This window comes from Zosterops lateralis, assembly GCF_965231275.1.
Source record: "Zosterops lateralis genome assembly, chromosome: 6".
Lineage (NCBI taxonomy): Eukaryota > Metazoa > Chordata > Aves > Passeriformes > Zosteropidae > Zosterops > Zosterops lateralis.
In genome coordinates this window covers 21,926,521-21,947,375 of record NC_139761.1, presented here as the reverse complement: position 1 = coordinate 21,947,375, position 20,855 = coordinate 21,926,521, and the positions used below count along the sequence as shown (strand labels likewise).

The 20,855-nt window shown below is 39.2% G+C and overlaps 1 protein-coding gene across 1 annotated transcript; it reads left to right on the top strand.

Annotated features, from left to right (window-relative positions):
- The first annotated feature begins 4,170 nt into the window (after positions 1-4,170).
- On the top strand, positions 4,171-14,024 carry CIPC (CLOCK interacting pacemaker). The gene is made up of 4 exons (XM_083862775.1): positions 4,171-4,220; positions 6,080-6,258; positions 7,158-7,327; positions 10,895-14,024. Exons 2-4 carry the CDS (start codon positions 6,192-6,194, stop codon positions 11,771-11,773), a joined length of 1,116 nt encoding a protein of 371 aa, XP_083718901.1. The 5' UTR covers positions 4,171-4,220; positions 6,080-6,191; the 3' UTR covers positions 11,774-14,024.
- The last annotated feature ends 6,831 nt before the right edge of the window (positions 14,025-20,855 follow it).

Genomic DNA, 20,855 nt, shown 5'->3' with positions numbered 1-20,855 from the left:
CAAATGACATTATTTTAAAGTAAGATTTGGGACTCCTTGTTGTAATTCTATGTCAATTAGACAAAGGCTTTTTCACCTGGAAAAAAAATAAAATACCATAGGCAGGCCTTGATTGGACTAAATTTGTCCTCTACATCCTGTAATCCAAAGAGACTCACGACACCCAGTGGTCATTACCAGTAACGCAGGCATACAGAAGCCATGTAGAATGTGAAGATGCTTAATGCAGTTCTCAGGTTCACAAAATTAAGATGCAACTAGAAAAATGAAGACACTGGACAAGTTACAATCCGTATTAAAGACTCTGTAGAGATGGTCTTAGAAAACCCAACACTTATGAAAAAAACTCCCAAAGCCACCATCACCGTCTGAAATACAAACACAAATAATTTTTGAACTCTAGGCAAACATGACATCTAGCCTGCTTTGGAGCAAAAGTAGCTCTTTGGGAAAAGAGTAGCTCCATGACATCAGTGTAAATCTTGTAGATCTTTTCACCAGAAAAAAAAAAATACTGTCATGAGGAGATCTCCCTGACAGCTTTGCACTGATTAAGTAAAGCTATCCTTCTACACCCTGTAGCTCTTCACACAATATATTGAGGAGTAGAAGAGAAGATGACTGTGCTGGGGAGCTGAGGGAACACAAAAGGACTTGCTGCTATGATCTGATTGATCTGATGCTGCAAGGGTTAAAAGCAGTCACTGGGGTTGCTCTTTTGCACTGCTTCCCCAAATCCTCAGTTGGCCCAGAAGTCTAAAAGTTGTAAAGGGAATACTAAATCCACCTTTGTTCTCCTCCAACATGAAACAATACAGAAGAGTGTAAGAGCATCAAAGGTGCTTTAATCTTGATATGCCATCTCTGTTAATAATTTGTTATTTTTAAATCACCTTCATTCTGCCTTGTCTTAAACTGGATACATTTATGGTAAAGATGAAAGTTGCAGATGGATATAACAAATGGATATAACACATGAAACATGTGTACTTTGAAAAGAATACATACCTAAAGTTGAAATTTAGAAGAAAAGGAGCCATTACTAAAGTACTTTCATTAGAGAAAAATCTTATTAAGTCAACTTCTGGGTGAAAATCTGGGACCTGTGATAGACTGTGGGTCAGAGCACATGATCACACAGTGTTTCCTGCTTTGATATTTATAAAATAAGATATTATTTAAAAAATACATACGTGGAATGTCTTTTCAAAGAGATTTTGAGCTTTAATATTATTTTAATGACCAAGAACACACTTTATCTGCATGAATTCATTATTTTGTTGAGACCAATGACAACTTGAGAAGCATCATTTGAACAATATTTTTCTATTTATGTATTAAAATTACAGAAGTGATTAACAGAAGGAACAAAGATACTTGTATTAAAATATCATAAAAATTAGACTGGTTCAATAAAGTGAGATGAATAACGGTATTTGCAATCTAACTTAATACAATATAGTACTTGTTAAATTGTATTTTGTCTGTGATAGCAAAACAAAGCAGCGAGTATATGAAGACAAAAGATTGAGTACATGGTGTTTTCAGACCTAACCTTCCCAGTTCAGACAGTGTAATATGAAACCACATTCTTCTGACCTGGCTGTGCTTTACTTCCAAAGTTTGCCAAACATTTCTTTCTACTGCTGGCTTAGGACTAAAGATTCTTTGTCCCACAAGCATTAATGAAGTCTATGCATCAACACCTTTATTAATTGTTCAAGAAGCATGCAAGACCTATTATTTAACCACCTCATTAGATAAAAACTTGCCTATGTCCTTCTTAAACCATGAAAGATTATTTCTGCATCTTCTCCTGAAAGAAGAGCTTCAACACCTTTTTTTTTAAAAGTGTTGAAACACCTACACTGAATAAACATGCAGTCATACTTCAATCACATTCTTTTCACTCTTTTCCTGTTGAATGACCAGAATAAACAGGGAAGTGAACAAAAAGTTAATACTTATTTGTCAAAACACTCACCTTTAGGATAAACAAATCAACCATTGTATAACATAAGGAAAAAGGAAAACATCCTGTTGCCACTGAACTGTAATCACTGAACTCACGCAGTAAATAAAACCTTGGATCAATGAAGAATCAAATGAAAGGGAAAGGGAGAGAGGTGGCAATGACAGAAATATTATTAAAACTGCAAAAATAGATGATTAGATTATCAATATAAAGCTAAGGTTTATATCCACTTAATTCAGGCACAATTCAGGTGCCTGAATTTAATTTAAGATTTAATTTATTTAGAACAGAGGTATACCTTGACTATCCAAGAAAACTTCTCTATTAAACAGCATAATATTTCAGTTCTCCTACCTGCTGCCCCTTGGATGAAGACCTGGTATCACATATTCCAAATCTGTTCTGAATCACCTGAAGTGAACAGCACAGGTTGTCTGTCCCAAATACAGGCTACTTGCTCTCTGGTGAGCTGTTTTCACTGAGCACCCACACATACTCCATATCCTGAGGAATCTGGCCTCTGTGGAGGACAGTAAGGGTTGTTTCTGGGTACGAGGCAACCCAGGACCATGCCTGTTCAAATAAGATGATACAACAGCATTCTTAGCATGCTTTTCCTCAGAACTCAAAACTCCTGAACAGTAAGGGATCCAATCCAGAGTCTAGAGATGACACTTCTCATACTACAGCTTAGATGTAATCAGAGTCAACTCTGGCATTTAAATGCTCAAAAATACATCCTAAGAATGAGAGTCACTAGTGTTCTCTCACAGCATTTCAGATTGGTAGGACTGGAACCCATCAGTCCCATATTTTTTAAAATGATGGTGTCATTTCATGTAACCTCAGACATTTTTGTGTTGCATTTAACAAGTTGTTTATGAGACTATGCTGATATTAAAGGTTCTTCTCTTTTTCATTCAGAAATTTATTAGATCTTGCTGACCTCTTTAATCAACATATTTCAGGTTCTTCAACAAGACCATCATAACAACTGAAAGTGTTTCTTTTCACTTCTATTTAAGGAATTCTTTGTGTCTTTGTTCAGGTCTTCCACACAGCCTTTTCAGTTTTCTCTAATGAAATGGCTTTCATGTCCAAATGCAGAATATTCTGACAGATTTCTGGGTGCTGGTAGCGTTTATGCAGTTCTCAGAACAAGAATAGCTACTCTAGTTATATTCATTGAACCAGGGACTCACTTCCTCCTATTTATTTGCTCCTGGTTTATATGCAGTTCACATAAACCAAATCCACGTGTGTCACACTTCCCAACCATGTAAAAGTTGTTTTTTCTGGTTTCACTCATGACGGGGAAAAGTGATTCTTCCCCTGTACTTGGCACTGGTGAAACCACACCTCGACCTCTGTGTCCAGTTCTGGGTCTCTCCATTCCGGAAAAGACACAGAGGTGCTGGAATGAGAGTCCAGGGAAGGGCAATGAAGCTGGTGAAGGATCTAGAGCACAAGTTCTAGGAGTGAAGGATCTAGAGCACAAGTTCTGTGAGGAGCAGAAGAGGGTGTTCAGCCCAGAAAAAAAAAGAGGCTCAGGGGTGACGTTACCACTTTTCCAATGAGGCTGAAAGGAGGCTGTAGCCACATGGGGTTTGGCCTCTTCTCCCAGCAACCAGAGACAGAACATAGTCTCAAGCTGTGCCAGAGGAGGTTCAGGTTGGAGATGAGAAGGAATTTCTTCACAAAAAGGATGATTAGACATTGGAACAGGATGCCCAAGGAAGTGACGGAGTCACCATCCCTGAAAGTGTTTAAGAAAAGACTGGATGTAGCACTCAGCACCACGGTCTAATTGACATGGTGGTGTTAGGTCATAGCTCGGCCTCGAGGATCCAAGGTCTCTTCCTACCTAATTGATTCTGTGGTTCATTTTTTTTTTTTTTTTTTTTGCCGTGTTTTCCCTCTTTGAGACAAGTTTGAGATCTCTTTATTGCTGGTTTCCTGGTATTTGAAGTGCCTGTGTTTCCTCTCTCATTCATGCAGTGAGAGAGGCTGCACAAATGCCTAACCTTCTGTGTGGGGAAGAACTGGTACTGTGTTGTGCAGCATTTGGGAGACCCCACTCCCTCAGGCCCGCACACAGCAATGACCGCCCCTCCAGCCCCGCTCCCGCCAGCCCTCTCTGCGCATGCGCGCTCGGGGCGCGGCGGCCGTGAGGGCGGGGCGTGCCCGGGCGGGCGCGGCGCATGCGCGGCGCAGCGCGGCTGAGCTGTGGCGGTCCCGCGCCCAGGTGAGGGGCGGCCCGGCCCGGCCCGGCCCGGCGGGAGGCGGCGGCCCCGGGCCCCGGGATGGTGCTGTGCCCGGTGCCCAGAGCCCCTCGCCGTGTGGCGAGAGGCGGCGGCTCGGGCCCCGCAATCGAGTGGTTCGGCCTGCCCGCGCGGGCTCTCCTCGTGCCGCAGGAGTCTGGCGTGTGGGCCCGGGAGGCGCTTGGGTGGGATCAGCGGGAGGGCCGGCCCCGGGGGACGGCGTGGGCTCCCGGCTCTAAAGGCCGTGCGCGGCAGAGGTGCTGCTCGCCTGGCCCGGGCGGGCGGCTCTGGCCCGGGGATGGGCAGCAGGGTTCTCACGCCCGTGCCTCGGGGGAGTGGCACTTCTGGTTTGTTTATTTTCGGCTGTGGTTGTGGTGTTTTGCTTCTTTCTGTGAGAGAAGATGGTGTGTCAGCCCTTCCCAAAGCCTCACTTGATGCAAAGCTGGCAGATGAGATGTTCTTACTTTATTTCTCGCCCTCTTTCTGTTTCTTGTTTTGGTTTGAAGTGGTTCTGGTTTTTGGGAGTTTTATTTTAGATTAGCATTTTTGTATATCACTTTCTTAAAAATAGATATTTGTTTTGGAAAGGGCTAAGTAATGAAAGTGTGGATCAGGACTTAAACCACTTCTTCCATTGCAGGGATAGCATCTAGGTTGCACTTATGTAACCATGTTTGTTCCATACCTGTTTAGCAGGCAGGCAGGTGTGACTGAAGATGGAAAGTAAAAGTGATGCAAGCAGCTACTTGAGAAAATTTTCTTCTCCTGACCATTATTCCATCATCCTTGTAATAGACAGTCATACTCCCATTTCAGGATTAAATACTGCTGCTAAGACTCAGGATTTTGGAGCACGCTTCTAGCAAAGTTGGCAGGAACTGAAGGAGGAACTTGCATTTTGGCATCGATCATTCCAGAATGTCTGTTGCAATGTCATTTGAAGCCACTTGTACTGGATACTGCTGCTAATGGATTCCTGAGTTCGTGGTTTTGTACTTTAAATATAAAACTTAACATTGAGACATAACTTCAGTGGGTTAGTTTATAGGAAAATAATTTCTACAAATAGTAGTCAAAATAATTTCTGCACTTAATTCTGTCGGTTTTCTGTTAGCCAATTTCTCAATTACCTTCTTTAAGTGAAACAGAAACTTAGTCTTATGATGCTTCCTACCCTCAGAAAGCAGCTGAAGGTTGTAACAAGTATGTAATGTGGGAGAGCATAATGTTACTACATTTTTCTGCTTTTCATAGCTTTTAGTTTCAGCCTTTCAATGTTTGCATTCTGGGTGTGGGCATTTCTAAGGCTCTGTCTCCTCTAGGAGTGTATTGCAGTATGTGTTGCTCTTTCAGCAGCATAGATTTCTTTAGCCCCCAGTGTCTTCACTGATCACTCATTCTTTTCTCTGATGACTTACTCTGCTCTTGAGAATGAAACAAACTGCGTTAGCAAAACCACAGCTTTGGAGGTTCAGCTGTATTTGTTGTAAGGGCTTCAGCCAGCACAACTGTCTTGTTTTGCAATTCAGCCCTTGGGAGAACAAAGCTTTCATACGATAAATAATGCCCTGAGTAATTTTAGTTACTGAAATAAATGTTGTTTAAAAATAGCCTGTAATTTTAAGTTTGTTATACCTTTCTGGGGTGGAAAGACATGTCCAATACATTAGCTTTTGGTCTAAATTTCATTCTTTCAGCATTTTGAGGTATTTCTTAAAGTCTGCAGTTAGCTCCCTGGCAATATAAAAGGAGATATGCAACTATCCTCCATTGTTGTCTTATACTGATGGAACTTGCTGTAGATTCAGATAAAGTCCTTTTTTGTTCTTAACTGTTTTTGTAGTTCCCCAATGGAAAAGGTGTTAAAAACTGCCCACGGCGCTATGGAAGCACTCAGACAAAACAGTCACCTACTGCCACCCTTGAGGAATTGCTGGGCAAAGTGACTGACTGAAATGAAGAGCTTCAACCATCGTTTCAGTATGGCAGCAGCTGAATCTGACAAAGACTCCGGATATTCAGGTTTAGAAAAACACTGTGTTACCTCTTTTGTGTGTTACCGTGCTGCGGCTGTGCTCTAATTGGTAACGTGTAACAAATCCGAGTAACCCCTCCCAGTTTGTGTCTCATTACCTTGGAGGGCCTTTCTATGCAAGATCGGTTTCACCTGCAATCATCCTGCCACCAAAGCCGTTTGAAGTGGAACATTACCAAGTTATAAAGTTCATCCTGTAATTTGAATGGCATGGGAATTTAGAATTAATGGAAAAAAATCTTAGAGTCTGGAAGTGGATGTCAAAATTCCTTTTTGTTCTTTGCAGTGATGAATGAGTTGTTGGATTATGCTGCCCAGTGTCTCTTGTGATCTGATCATATTGTCAGTAGAGCCTGATAGACCAGAGAGTAATGGTTATAACATCAGTAAAATAATAGACATGGTGTGCCATTTTACTATTCAACAAAACTGTGCAAAAAATTACCTTTAAACAAGAAGGAAAGCACTTCTATGAAATACCTGCTTTAGTGGGTTTTAGATAGAAAATTTGAAGACACAAAATGTCTGCATTGCAAACTACGGATGTGGCAATGCTGGAGCCTGTGGTGCTTTCCTGTATCAGTTTTTTAGAGCAGTGATACTTCATGATATTATGCAGTCCCTTGGAGACTAAATACAAAAGAACAGAAAGTAATAAATTTTGGGGGGAGAAAATGTCTATATAAGAACTGACCTGAAATACAAAACCTTTTAATAGAGGCTGTCTGACAGCTGTCACAGCAGCTTTTAATTTGTTACTATTACAGACCTAAACTCTGTTGTTCTTTGTGACTTGGTTGAAGGAGGCAGAATATTAGAACTGAAAGACAGTAGAGCAAGCATGTTGCATGTGGAACAACTAACAGCTGAATTCTGCATTTGGCAGATGGAAGTTCAGAATGCCCAAGTGCTATGGAGCAGACAGACTCCGAGGATGTGCTGAATGCCCTGTGTTGGAATGCAGAGGATGGACCTTGGCAATGCCCGAGGACCACGAGCAGCTCCTTTCCTGCACTGTCTCCTATGGTTGTTATGAAAAATGTGTTGGTTAAGCAGGTAGGTATCTTGAAAAATATTGCATGTTCTTAATTTTTTTTTAAAACGTTTTTCATTTCAAAAAAGATGTTGCAGTCCAGAAAGTAACTGGTAATTTGCAAAGTTCTAATGTGATTTTCTGTTCTTTTGAGAGGCAGCTGGGATCACTAAGATGGAATGTGAAATAGAGAAACTCTGCTCCATCTCCATCTACTAAACCTCTTTGTCTAAAAGGAATCCCCCCAAAACACATCTTCAAGAATGTTATGTGAATAGCACCAGAGATTAAACAGAAAAGGGTAATTTGCTTTTGAAAGCTGCTGTTGTCTTTTTCAGTCAATAAAGATGGTGAAGTAGGATGATAGGTTTGTTTCCTCATTCTTAGGTTCTAGAATGTAATGAGAAACACTAATCCAGAATGTTATAAATTAAAAAGTTAAATCCTTATCTGAAGTTAGCTACAATATAAATATATATAAATATAAATAATAGCTATAATAGTCCTACTTTAGTAGTTGTTTCATTTAACTGCATGTGATGGTTCACACTGCAACAATTACATTCCCTACTTTGTTATCCAGTATTTTTGTAGTGTATAGTTCCTCCAGCACATCTGTGAGACTCCCTGTGTAACTTTAACATTTTAACAGAAGGTATGAGAAGTCCAAAATACTGTCATATTATTAGACCTCCTGCTCTGTACTCACTCGTTGTAGGAGCAGAGCAAAAGTTCTTAATTTTTTTTTTTTACTAGAATACTTCTGACGATACAGTGGGACAAGGAAAAAAGAATATAGATCCTGATTATTCTTCTACAGAACTTGTTATGGCAACAAGCAAGACCTAATATTCACTGTTAGTATTTAGTAAATTATGCTGTTGAAGGGGAGGTGGTTCTGCTCTTTGAGCATCATGCTTTATCTCAAAGAAACAATTTATTTTATAGTTACATTCCTAGATATGTGGACAAAATACTGTGTAAACAAATGCTGAAATTTTTATATATAAAGTCAAGAATAGGCAAGCTTCACCAAAGGCTGACAGCCTTTGGCCCAGAGCTCAAAAATTAAGACATTACCTGCAATGATTCCAATGTCAGACTCCAAGCTGTGTTGCAAGTCAGAAGAAGCAGCAACTAGTAATAAGTAGCTTATATAAAGAGAGATATTAACAAAAGTCCAACCACATACACACACACACACATATATATATATATTTTAAAAGCCCTGGTAGCATAGCAAAATGGAAATTTGGCAAGGAAGAGTTGGAGATGGATAAAATGACTACACTTGGTTCTCTTGAGCCATGCATCATAATATCTAACTGATTATATGTATGATTAAAGACAATAATATCAAATTGAAAAAATGTTTACTACAATAAATGGAAGCAACAGATCTGCGTCAGAATAATAATGAAATGTGTTTCTGCCTTTCATCATTATGCCTAATTAGCTCAGATGGTCATCTTTTTAAAATGGTTTCAACACAGCGTTCAGTTGGACTTGCTGGACCAAAAACAAACAAACAAAAAAAGCAGCATCCAGTTACGTTGTTTATTTTTTCTAGTTTCAGTTTCAATTAGCATCATCCTTCTGTCTTAGAACCACTGCAATCCTCCACAGTGGTGCTACAGTGGTGGTTACCTACTGCCCCAATTTCAGAATGTAAACAGCTAACAGTAATGCTGCTAAAAAAAGAATGAAGTGGCAATTAATACTCTAGAACACAGTGCTGATTGTGGTAAGGTTTCTGTAAGTCTTATAAAAGTCTTTAATAAGTAGGAAGGCTGTTTAAGCAAGTAACACTAATACATGAGAAAGTTAGCTTTCATTAAATAAAGCAACAAAACACATAACAATTTGCAGAGTTAGTAAAATAAAAGTGGCCTTCTCTACTGAAAATGAGATTTTGACTAGGAGAACAAGAGCACTGTGCTATGTGAGAAGGAAGGGAAGAAAGAACAGAGATAGGAAGAAACAAGAAACCCAAGAACGAGATAAACCGTTAGCACAGCTCTTTTGGCCTCAATGATTATGGGTCTCTGCCATGCTAAGTGCTGGTCAGCAGTGCAGTAAATGGCAACTTCTGGCTCCAAACCCTTGCTCCTTACAGCTACATATTCTGTCCTGTGTATGTATAGCTACAGTATTTATATGCTGCCTCATTCCTTACATCTCCAGATACTTTTCTTTTGAATGTTCTTTCTTCTGTGTTAAGGTAGTAATATTTATTTTTACAGGTAGCTGTTCTGTACCCCTATTCCATAAGCATCTTGCCCACTGAACCAAAGAAACATTGTGTCAGAGTAGGTAATTGAATCTTATCTCCAAGTCTCAGTGTCCTAATCAGTGGGTAATACCTGCTTTTGGTAAGTTCCAAGTCCTTTACTGGGGGAGTGGACTTTAGCAAAGCATGTTAGCATTTGCCAGTTTAAAACTAACAAGGCTGGTGGAAAGGATATGGATTTCAGATGACTTCATATAGTACTAAAAATAATAAGATGTATTTGTGGTAGCTAAAAACTGCCTTCAGCAGGCTTGCCAGTTGTGTTCCAAGTTATAGGAATTGAAAAAGCAACTGACAATATATTAGTATAATTGTAGTGGTGATGGCTTAAATATGTTAAGAAGTGAGATTTTGCTTTAGAAAGAAATAGTGTCTCTTACTAGGCCATTTGATGTCTTTGGAGAAAAGCAATCATGTTTGTGGCCAGATCATCTCATGAAAATCTGTAGTAAGGTGTTGGAGGAAAAAGAGGTAATGTCTTGTAAAAATGGATGTTTTCCCCTATATTCCAGAGTGTGGCTTGTGGGAGGGAATAAAGCCTTGGGCATTGTTCCTGAAATAAAATGCTTTTAAGGTTTATCGGTGCGCACTGTTTCACCAGAGGTACAAAGTTAAACTCCTCTGGGCTTACCACAGGTTTTTCTCCTTGCATTGATTGATATTTTTTTCTTCTTCTTAATATAGATTTACTATGTATTTTATTTTATATTTACTGTAACTGTGTATTGTACTTCAAATTAGTCTTCAAATAAGACTTCCTGAACAGATGTTGTGTATCTTAAATAACCATTTCAAAATCTTGTTATAATGATAGATTTGAGAAGATTTCAGTTGCTACCTTTCAGCAAAGAGGGAGCCTGAATTATTCCTAAAATGTCTGTGCAGTCCTTTCTTGACTCTTAAGATATTTTATAACAGAAAGCTTAATTATTTTTCAGCTTTCCTGTGCACTTGTAGTTTGACCCCAAGTCTGGGTCGAATTTTTTAATGAACGTTTTACAATATAAGCTTGTACTTTAATTCTCACTTAGGAAAGCATATATAAAATCAGATTAATTTGTTTTTAAATAGATCTGCTGTTGCATAGTAAAAGGATTATGAATTACAGCTTTATTTCCAACATTATGCTCCATTATCACAGAAAGAGAAGGATGAGTTTGATAGAAAACTCTTCATGACACATTAATTGGACTGTATATATAAAATATTAAAAAATGGCATGGTTCACCTGTTCAAGTTTTTCTTGTTTTCTACAACACTTTTCTGAGACTTGTGGTTTTTCCCTGTTTGTGCTTTTCAGGGGAGTTCATCACAGCTCCAGTCTTGGACTGTGCAGCCATCCTTTGAAGTGATTCCAGCTCAGCCACAGCTAGTGTTTCTTCGTCCATCTATCCCACCTCCCATTAATCCTCACCCTGTTGGGAAAAAGAGAAATGATTCCACTAATTACCTGCCCATCCTGAATTCTTTTCCCAAAATAGCACCACAGCCCTGCAAAAGAGATCACTCCTTTGATCCAGAAGAATGTCAGGAAACCACTTGCCATAAACGACTCTGCACAGAAGCGCCCAAGATGGAGACTTCTCCTGTACCGACGAGCACAGGTTTGCCTACTAGTCCTTTTTCCCACCTACCAGTTAGCTTTAAGACCCCTCAGGATTCTAACCAGCAAAGTTCTTCAGCTCTTGTGACAAGTGGAAAACTGTCGGCTCTTCCTGGTTTTCATCGTGTTTCCAGTGACGCGCAGAAAGTGCCAGGTTTGACTCCCCTTTTGCCTTTTGGAACTCTGCAGGCAACAAAGTGCACATTTCATGAGAGTGAGAGTGCATCACAGACTACAATGCCTTCTTCAGTGTGGAGCCCTCCATTGATACCAGAAGAGATTTGCACTACCCCTGAGCTGCTCTTGCAACAACAAAGCAAGTGCAGACGCTTTCAGAATACTCTTGTTGTGCTGCGCAGGTCAGGATTGCTGGAAATCACTTTAAAAACCAAGGAACTCATTCATCAGAACCAGGTGACGCAGGCTGAGCTGGACCGGCTGAAGCACCAAACACAGCTTTTTATAGAGGCAATAAAGAACAATGCTCCACAGTCATGGGCAGAGCTAGAAGCGTCTCTAACAGGATCTGATAAAGCTGATAGCAACCTTGAAGACCCCACTTATCCCAACATGTAGTAAAAATGTGCATAGCTGTTGGTCAAGTTATTTCTGTGCCTCCTTTTTCCTGTCTCAAACTTCTACCTGAGCGTTTTTTGAATCCAAGATTTGCAAAGTTGCATTGCCATTAACAGTTTGTCTTCAGAGCCAGCTATGGGACTGGAATAGCATGGTGGGTTCTAGACAGAATGGGTACTTAGTACTGCAGTGTGACCTTGAATTTCATGCTAACTCTGTGTAATTCCTTGGACTGAAGAAGTTTGTATGTGCTGTGCTGGCATATTCCCATTCTTGAAGTGAAGACAGTAATTTGCAGTATGCTGCCAGCATCTTCTTATTCTCATCTTCAGGTAGTTGTTTCTGAGAGTGCAGCAGCAGAACAGGCCCCACTGTTGGGCCATCATCAGTTCAAGTAGGTGAAGGGAGTTGGTGTGAGATGAAAAAACTCCTTCTCCCATCCTCTTCCTTCTTTTTTTTACTTAGCGTAATCAGATGAATGTAGCGAGGATGGGAGGTGTGTCAGCTTGGATAAACTTGCTAAAAATGTTATCTACCTAAGTTTGAACTTTGAAAAACAAATTCCAAAACATTGTTCCTTTCTATAGATTGATAGCATTCCTAGGCTGCTTGCCCTGAGGTATTGCTGGCACCACACTGTGCATGAGATACTGACCTTGCTAGTGGAGAGCCACAGCAGTCACATTACAAAAGCTGTTTTACAGACACTCATTTCTTTGCCATTATCTAGACACTTAACTACATCTCTCCCTGCAATCTGAAGGGATTTATTTCCAGAGGAGGTTTGTGCCGAGAGTTGAGAACAGCTTTGTCTAAGAACATTAAGGAATCTGGATCGTCTGTGATATGTTCCTTTCTGTGTGACAATGTTTTCAACAACTCATGCTGTCTAGGTGACTAGCTATTTGATTCCTTTTATCATCTGTTTCAGATGGTTAAAAAAAGAAACTTGAAAGTAGAGTGGATGTCTTGCTAATTTGTGACTAGACCTTTACATTTTCTGATGCCTCTAGGAATCTGTATTGCAGAAGACTGTAGAAAATACTTTTTTAGTCCTTCCTGTAATAGGTGGATTAGAGGAATTGTGAAGGGCTTCTCTCTTGTAAGGGATTTCACCCTTTTTACACTGATGAAAAGAAATGCTTTACATGTCTTGTGAAGCTGAAGCGTGTGAGTCCTATTTGTGTAACCATGGACCTGGAGAGAAATGTAGTGGCAGGGTTTGCTCTAGTGGAGCTGTAGCAGACTAGTAGCCATGCCTTTCATGGGATCCTGCCTACCTGCTGAAGACTGGTGCAGTACATGGGAGTTGTTTGAAAGTCTTCGTAGACTCTGTTCTGGCATTTATTTTTTTAATACATCTGAGATAATTGTGATACTCCCATGTCTCATAACTCAGAACTCAGCCAGCAAACCCAGAAGGCAGCACAGTGCAATGAAATAATGTAGGACATGTCCAATATAGACACAATCTATCAGTTGTGATATCTGCACCAAATGACATTTGGCAAGATAGATGTGATGGTACCTTAGTCCATTTATGAAAGATGATCTTGTTTTCCTCTGAACTTCTTACAAGGAGAGGAGGCAGTTCCATTGATTAAACACATGTAATAGGCCTAGAGCTGTGAGGTATGAGAGAGTGCATAGGATATTTTTCCTACTTTTCCTAAAGTTCTTATTCTACCTATTAAATAAGAGAGGAGAATTTGAAGTCCGGAATGTGTATTTTTAGGAAGTGATTGTCCTAGAAAACAAGATGATGGGCTCAGGGTACCTGGAGATGAAAAGGAGGCAGAAAAAATCAAGTCCAATTGTAGCTGTTCGAGATAAGGAAAAATGAGTCTACCAGTGACCTTCTCTATTCTATTTCCACTACTCTAATAGAGTATAAAGAAATGAAAAACTTGCTTTGCAGGGCAGTACCCTATGACTTAGGGAGACTTAGCTGGTGGAAATCTCTTGTAGTCATTATACTACCACATGTACTTTTTCCCTGACAGCATGGAGGGTGGGCTGAAGTGGGTGTGCTTAAAGCTAATGGGCCTTTCAGCTGGTGTAATTTGTATAAATATATATTCAATAAATCTGTGAATAAAGTCCAGCAGCTGGTTAGAAATCTCCTACTGGGCATCAGTCCAGACTTAAATAGTATTTACTGAACTAGAAAAATCCACTCTGGAACTCATACTTAAATCTGGGGCTCCTTAGGAAGCATATCACTAGCTAATGGGAAACCTTAACTCAATATCTATTTAAAAAAAAGGATGTTGAAGGTCTCTGGTGATAAATATGTCATCAGGTACCATTCTGTTCAGTTTTCTTAGTTGCCTTTATTCCTGGGAGCCCTGATAAAGCTTTAAAACAATAAGGGCTTTCCTTTCTTGGCTGCTATGTAATAAAATAGGTTAGCTTGGAAATGCATTCAGAAAATTAGTTGACTTCATCAGGACCAGGATAAGTCCAGATTCTGGCAAGGATCTGAAAGTGATCCAGTAGATTTGAACAGAAGTGTTAGCCTCTGAGTGAAAACTGTAAGCAATGAATTCACAGGTTTTTTGATCGTTGAAGCAGCAAGACTTGGTATTAAGAAGTTAGCTGAAGACAGCTGCCTTGATCTAATCAGTCAGATGGCCTGCTGCAGCTTCAGCTGTTGCTGACAACTTACAAGTGGGGTAGTTTGATGGGTCAGGCAGACTGTTTTTGTATTAAGTTTTAATAAATGTTGGTATTTTTGATTACTTTTACTATGTCTTTTTGAAATTCTGCTGTTCTAGTTGGAATGTAAATATTTTCTGTACTTTCAAAGCCCATTGCTAGCTCTGAATATGGTAGCCTAACACCTCTGTTATAGAACATGACCTTTTTGCTAAAACTTTACAGAAATTGACTGTGAAATATGAATTAAATAAAGTATATACATGAAAACTTTGTGGATTATTTAGTGCTGTTGAACTGCAAAGTCCCTTGTTCCAAAGCATGCCTTAAATACAGCTCCACAGCAGCATGTTGCCCATGTGGGAAAGTGCAGATACAAAAGTGATACTATGATGTATCTCTCTGAAGAGAGTCATGTGAGCTTTAACAGTATCTGTGAATTGAAGGGTCTCTGGGAGGAGCATGAATAGAAATAAGCTAGGCTGTACAGAACTCTAAAAATATATTATCGTGGGTGATTGCTGCCATAGATCTGTCGTGAACAACCTGGAAGGATTTTTCCATCTCTGAGCCGTTGTCTCCATGATGATTTCATTATGCTCACCGTCTGTGCAGGGGTGAACTCCTACACTGTGTCTTAATCCTGGCAGCTGGGTATGCAGAAGTTTGAAATTGTGAAGTAAGAATCTTGGCTACTGAAAGAATTACTGGAATAAAAAATGTTACAGTCTTCTCTTAAAGAAAATTCTCCAACTAAGTCTGTACACCAACTTCTCACCAAAACACATTTCTTCAAAATGTGGCTGTCTTTACGTGGTCTTTCTTTTGTTCAAACATAACTCTTGCAGGGAGAACTAGGCACTCGTGCCCAAAACATCCAGCAGCCTTGTGGTCTGAGATCTTATCCTAAGATACAAGACATTCTGGTCAAAGCTGTTACTTAGCACCAGACAAGACAATTTGAATCTCATTGCCTTATATCCAAAAAGGAGTGCCATCAATTGGAATAATTGTATTTCCTGAGACTAGAAACTCAGTGTTTGCAAATTTTATGTTCGCGAAAGTATGGATCCAGTTCAAGCAGGAAATTCTCACGTTTCTGTCATAGTTAAGTTTATCTGCAGTATGTGAAGCCTCTTCACCTTTATTTCACTGAGGCCAAAAAGGTGAATTTGTTCATTCAGGTGCATTGCATCTGTCTTGTTTTTCTTTCTCATGATAAAAACAGTCTGAAAGGAACAGTACCCCTGCAGGCTTGGGCTGAGCAATCTCCTGGCATGCAAAATTTCTGGCATCCGCTAGACTGAACATAGCATTCTGTTACTGCTTTCATTTTCATAATTTTTCATAATTTGTAGTACAAAAATGTAGGGTCCCACCCTCCCTACACAATTTTGCACTCTTGCTGTACCTAGGTGATGCTTCTTTCAGGTGTAATGCAACCATATAGTCCCAACTGTATTGCATGATCCTATGTGTCCAAAATGCTCATGCCCACTTCTCTTCCCTTTTTAAATCTACCTCCTTTGAGGTATTTCCATGAGAAAAATATAACAGTTCCAGTGTAATATGATTTGGAAGGTGGAAGGAAACACCATGTGCTCAGTCTGCTCTCTTGTTGAGCATGGTTTCCAAGACTTCCTCAAATTCTTGTTTGAACTAAAGCTGTTCTTAGAAAAAGCATCCTGCATTGATTTGAAAGCTCCTAGAATTAAGAATCCACCCAAATTGTTTAAAGTATAATTACTTACTATTAAACACATGCCTCTTGCATTGAGGCTGAATTTGTCATCTTTCTATATCCAGCTGTCAGATCTTTTGTCTCTTTTCTGCTAAACTGAAGTGCATGCTGTGATGCTGTTTTCACTGTAGGCATTTAGAAACTGAACAAGTCGTTCTTCAGCTTTCTTTTTTTAAATAAGTACATAGACTCAAGTCTTCTGAATCCTCTGTGGCACTCTTCTTTGGATCCTTTACAATAATTTAAATGCATTTTTACTTGGAACACTAATAGCAAAAAAGGACTGCTAAAGAATTGTACAGTATTAACTTTCCCTACACTACTCTACCTCATTTTCATAACAATGAAAATTGGCTGTGACATCAGATTTGAAGTATAATTAATCCCTGTGCCTGTTGCTTCTGTGGCCCTGTATGTTTCCACATTCCTTAGTATGAAGTTTGCAGCCAGAAAACAAAGCAAGCTGGTTTAGGAAGTGGCCAGTTGTATTCATTGGTTTTCCCTGCTTCTCTCCTTTGAAACTTTCTAATCTTTAGACGAGATTTGAAGGGTAATTTTATCTTGTATTTCAATTATTGAAAATAATATTAAATAATGTTATAGTAAAGAACCAATTTTTAAAGTAAGAACAGAAGATTTTGCTTAATGGATGTCCATATACAATTCAGAAACCATAGTTACAACATATTTCATACCAGCCAGTTAATTTTGTATAAATCTGGCTTCAGTCTGTCATGTGGCACACTTTTAAATGCCCATCAGTAGTATAAATACTACATATGAGTTGGCTTTGTCTTCAACCAATTTTTAATTCTAGCTGATCAATATAAGGAGTTAGTTTTATCTGACCAGCTCTATTTCTTATAAGCTTTAGTAATTTCAATTAGTTTAGCTTTCTATGTGCTGGAATGATCAAAAATTATGGGTTATTCCATTATTTTCTTTCCGTTTCCTGCTATGTCAACTTAAATCAGTCTAGCTCCCCACTGAAAAGCTGATGCTGTTAGTTCTTTCCTCACCTCAGTCCTCTGAAATCTTTCCTAGAAGTGTGAAATTCATCTAAATAGTATTGGCGGTCCAGAGATCTTCTTGATTAGCTCTGTCAAATTTTCAGTCACAACTTATTCAGATTTAGTTAATTTGAAATGCATAATAGCTGTTGTTTGAAATTATCTGAATTACTTTTTGAAGTGGAAATCAAGATACTGTTATGATCTGAGAGGAATAATGCATCTTTTTTCTAATTGCTCAGCGGGAATTTTTGTGAAATGTCATTGTGCACTGCAGCATTATAATTTTTATCTTGAACTGAAGCGCTGCCAGCAAAGATTTTTTCTGCATCTCATACATATGAAGAAATGGAGGAAATAGACTTTCCAGGGCCAAAAGGGGAGTTTCATCAACTTCTTAATTCTTTTCTTCATATTCTTATTGTGATTAAATGAATTTAGTTAATGGGAACTGAAATGCTTCTTACCATACTCACTTAACACAATCTTACTTTTTTTTCATAGCAGTAGTATGGATTTTTTTAGGCCACATACTTAGGCTAGGACTAAGAAATCCAATAACAGACACTAAACCAATCCTTAGTGGTTTTTAACGGATAGGACTGTTTGGAAAATCTGTACGTTTTCAGGGAAAACTCAGGTGGGTTTTTTGAAAATGAAAAATCTTTTGGCTGAAAGCTTAAGTGTGTTTTTTTGTGTTAGTCAGCATTCGTTTTTCAGTGAATCTCAAGCACTACAGAAATAATCTGGACTGTGGGAAAGGGGGAAGATGTTATTTCTCTAAAGAAATGAGGTAAACCTTCATCTCGTTCACTTGGATTGTTTTGGGTTGCTTGTACAAGAAACAGGAGCCCAACTTCGATGAGTGGTTCCACCACCTCACACTGATAATGCAGAAGCCAACATAGCCAGTCAAAACTGCTCAGTTGTTTGCGATGGCAGAGGAGACTAATAGAGAGATCCCAAGTAAGTGAGGATGAAACAGCATCTCCTAAGAAAATCGCTGGCTTAATGACTACAAATACCATTTTTTCACCCTAAAAAACCTAGTTAAAAAAAGAAATATAATGGGTTTGTTTGGCATAAGACATGATGTTGCTGGATAGGTCTTGTTCTAGATTTGCCAGAGGAGAGTTCAGTGCAGTGACTCTTTCGTGAAATGGGCAGTGTTTAGTATGCAAAGTGTGAAATACGAGTGGACATTGGGAAAGCTCTTTTACTCAGGGTGAATATTAGCAATGCCTGTTGTTTTGTGTTCTTGCACACAAGCAAATGATAATATTATGGATATCCAAGCATGCTTGGAAGTCAGAATAGGATAGCCTATATCAAAGTGAAAATGGTTTTCACTGTTTAACATCCTATCACTAACCATACTTGCAGAACACTTACACATTAATGCTTTTATAGAACATTCTGAAAGGGAGTTGCTGAGATTAATTGTGTGGTAAATGGCCAGAAAGTATTCCAAAACATTTGATTGCAAACTGATTCTTATTGTGCAAGGATGAAAGTCTGAGCTTGCTGGTAATCATCTAAATAGTGAAACACCTCCAGATGCATAATGGGAGCTGCAGCCAACCCAAACTAGGACAGAGCAGAGCAAGTAACTGCACTGAGATCTGTTGCTGTAGTGCTCCTGATCCTGTGTAGTAGCAGCTTTTTGGGTAGAGAATGTTAAGAGACTATAGTTAAGACAGACATTGACATTGAGAGTGAGATGTTGGTGCACAGATAAACCAATGGCCCTGACTACCTTCTAGCAGTTCAGAAACAAGCTGGGCAGTCTGAACACACACATCATGGCCAAAGCCTCTGTTTCTTTGAAAGATTGAGATGCAAAGGTTAAACTTGCCTGCATGTTAAAATTGTTACCCTATTTAATTTTTTTCCACAGCCAAACTTAAAACAGTGGTGTTAGGAGTGATGCAGTGCCTCTGCCTGATCTTGGAGCCAGCGAGTTATGGAAAAGATAATTGCAGTTTCTACGGCTTGCTTTCTTACAAAGTCCACTGCTTCTCAGCATCTAAACACCTACCAGCCTGAGACACTACAGCCATCTGATGTGAAATGTCTATCAGTGAGCTTTGTTGGGTGAGTGGAAGAAGGATGCCTTCCATTCCAGGGAGCAAGTGATGTGTTGATACCACTTCTCCTGCTTCCTGTTTCCACATTATAACATCTGTTTATCTGCAGATGAATGCCCCAGAGGAGTGCCACATTCCTGCTTCATCTCACTGCTCTGGCAGTTAGCTCAGAACAACCAAGTGCTCAGTACCCACACAGATATTCACTATTTCATAAAATATAATAACACTAACAAGCCACTACCTACCTCTCATATTAGTATGGAGAAGGGATGAAAACACTCCATTAATCTCCACATCTTAGATTATCTTTGGGCATGCTTTTATAATTTTATCACACCCTGTTCTGATGCAAGATCAATCCTTAACACATCATTTTTCAGTAAATGGACTACTGCATCCATTTAGGCCCCTTCAAAATATAAATATGAATAAAAATAAGTCTCAATTTGCCTGAGATTATTTTCTGTTTGGGATGAGAACAAGTATAGCAGCACTCCTTGGATCTTCATACATTTCCATGGCATCCAAGCTCAAGGTGAGAATTTCTCTAACCTCAGCACACATAACAGCATGAAACTGATACTGGCAATTGTGTTCACACTTAATGTCCTACAAGTGCCATGAGCACTGACTGTCTAACATATGCTTTTGAACTTCTTCCTTATTTTGAGATTTGCCCTGGTCTCTTTCTTATTAACTCAAAAAAGATCTTGATGAAAATGTGATATTTACAATGTGAAGCATCAGCTCTCAGTCTTAGAGATTACTATCAACATTTCCCTGGCATGAGAAAGAATTTGCTTTAAATGACACATTGTTGTCAATGCACTGTAATTTTCCATTGCTTTTCTACTGTCTAAATCGTCATTTCAGGTAGAAGATAAAATAAGAGAACTTTGAGTGAGGGACTGGTTGCCATATGGCTGATACTTAAAATCTCAGCAATTTGACGTGAAGAAAGTGGAAAAAGATGAAGTAAATTCCACAAAATTAATGCCATAAGTAGGTGGCAGCTGTTAGTAAAGGAGAAAGAACAAAGGCAAGGAAAAGAATACTGAACACCAATGTTACCAAAGATTTTTCCCACAGATATATGACAATAGATTTCAGTGTAACTGTCCACACAGTAGACCAGTTTTCCAGGTTTCTTTCTAAAAATATATTTTTAGGCACAAAGATTTTCCCCCATTTGATTTAGATATATAAGCCGAAATGTATCTTGGTTGGTTAGAGGAACTAACTTGCTGCTTTCATTGAGTGCTCCTTCCTCTCTTCAAGCCAAAAAATATGCTGTAGGTTTAATTTTGTTGCTTTAATCCCACAAATCACACCCACCTCAAAAGCATTTGGCACTGGCATTGGTACTGCTGCATGAAATAATTCAAACAATAACATATGGCTGGAATTGAGATGGCCCCAGGCTCAGTTTCTTGTTTCCCCTTGTAGAAGGCACTTTTATCTTCTCAGCTGTAAAATGAGAAAGGCCAGACTTATTCCCTGTTATAAAGTGCTTCAAGCTTCTTGTATAAGAATTGGAACAAGAAGTCATGGCTGTGGGCTATCATGGTTTTGGTGCTAGATTT

Bases quoted from the DNA above. Each gene is read 5' to 3' on its own strand.
- CIPC (XM_083862775.1), top strand. From the start codon at position 6,192: ATGAAGAGCTTCAACCATCGTTTCAGTATGGCAGCAGCTGAATCTGAC. The intron at 6,259-7,157 runs GTTTAGAAAAAC...TGCATTTGGCAG, and splicing joins CAAAGACTCCGGATATTCAG to ATGGAAGTTCAGAATGCCCA. The intron at 7,328-10,894 runs GTAGGTATCTTG...TGTGCTTTTCAG, and splicing joins AAAATGTGTTGGTTAAGCAG to GGGAGTTCATCACAGCTCCA.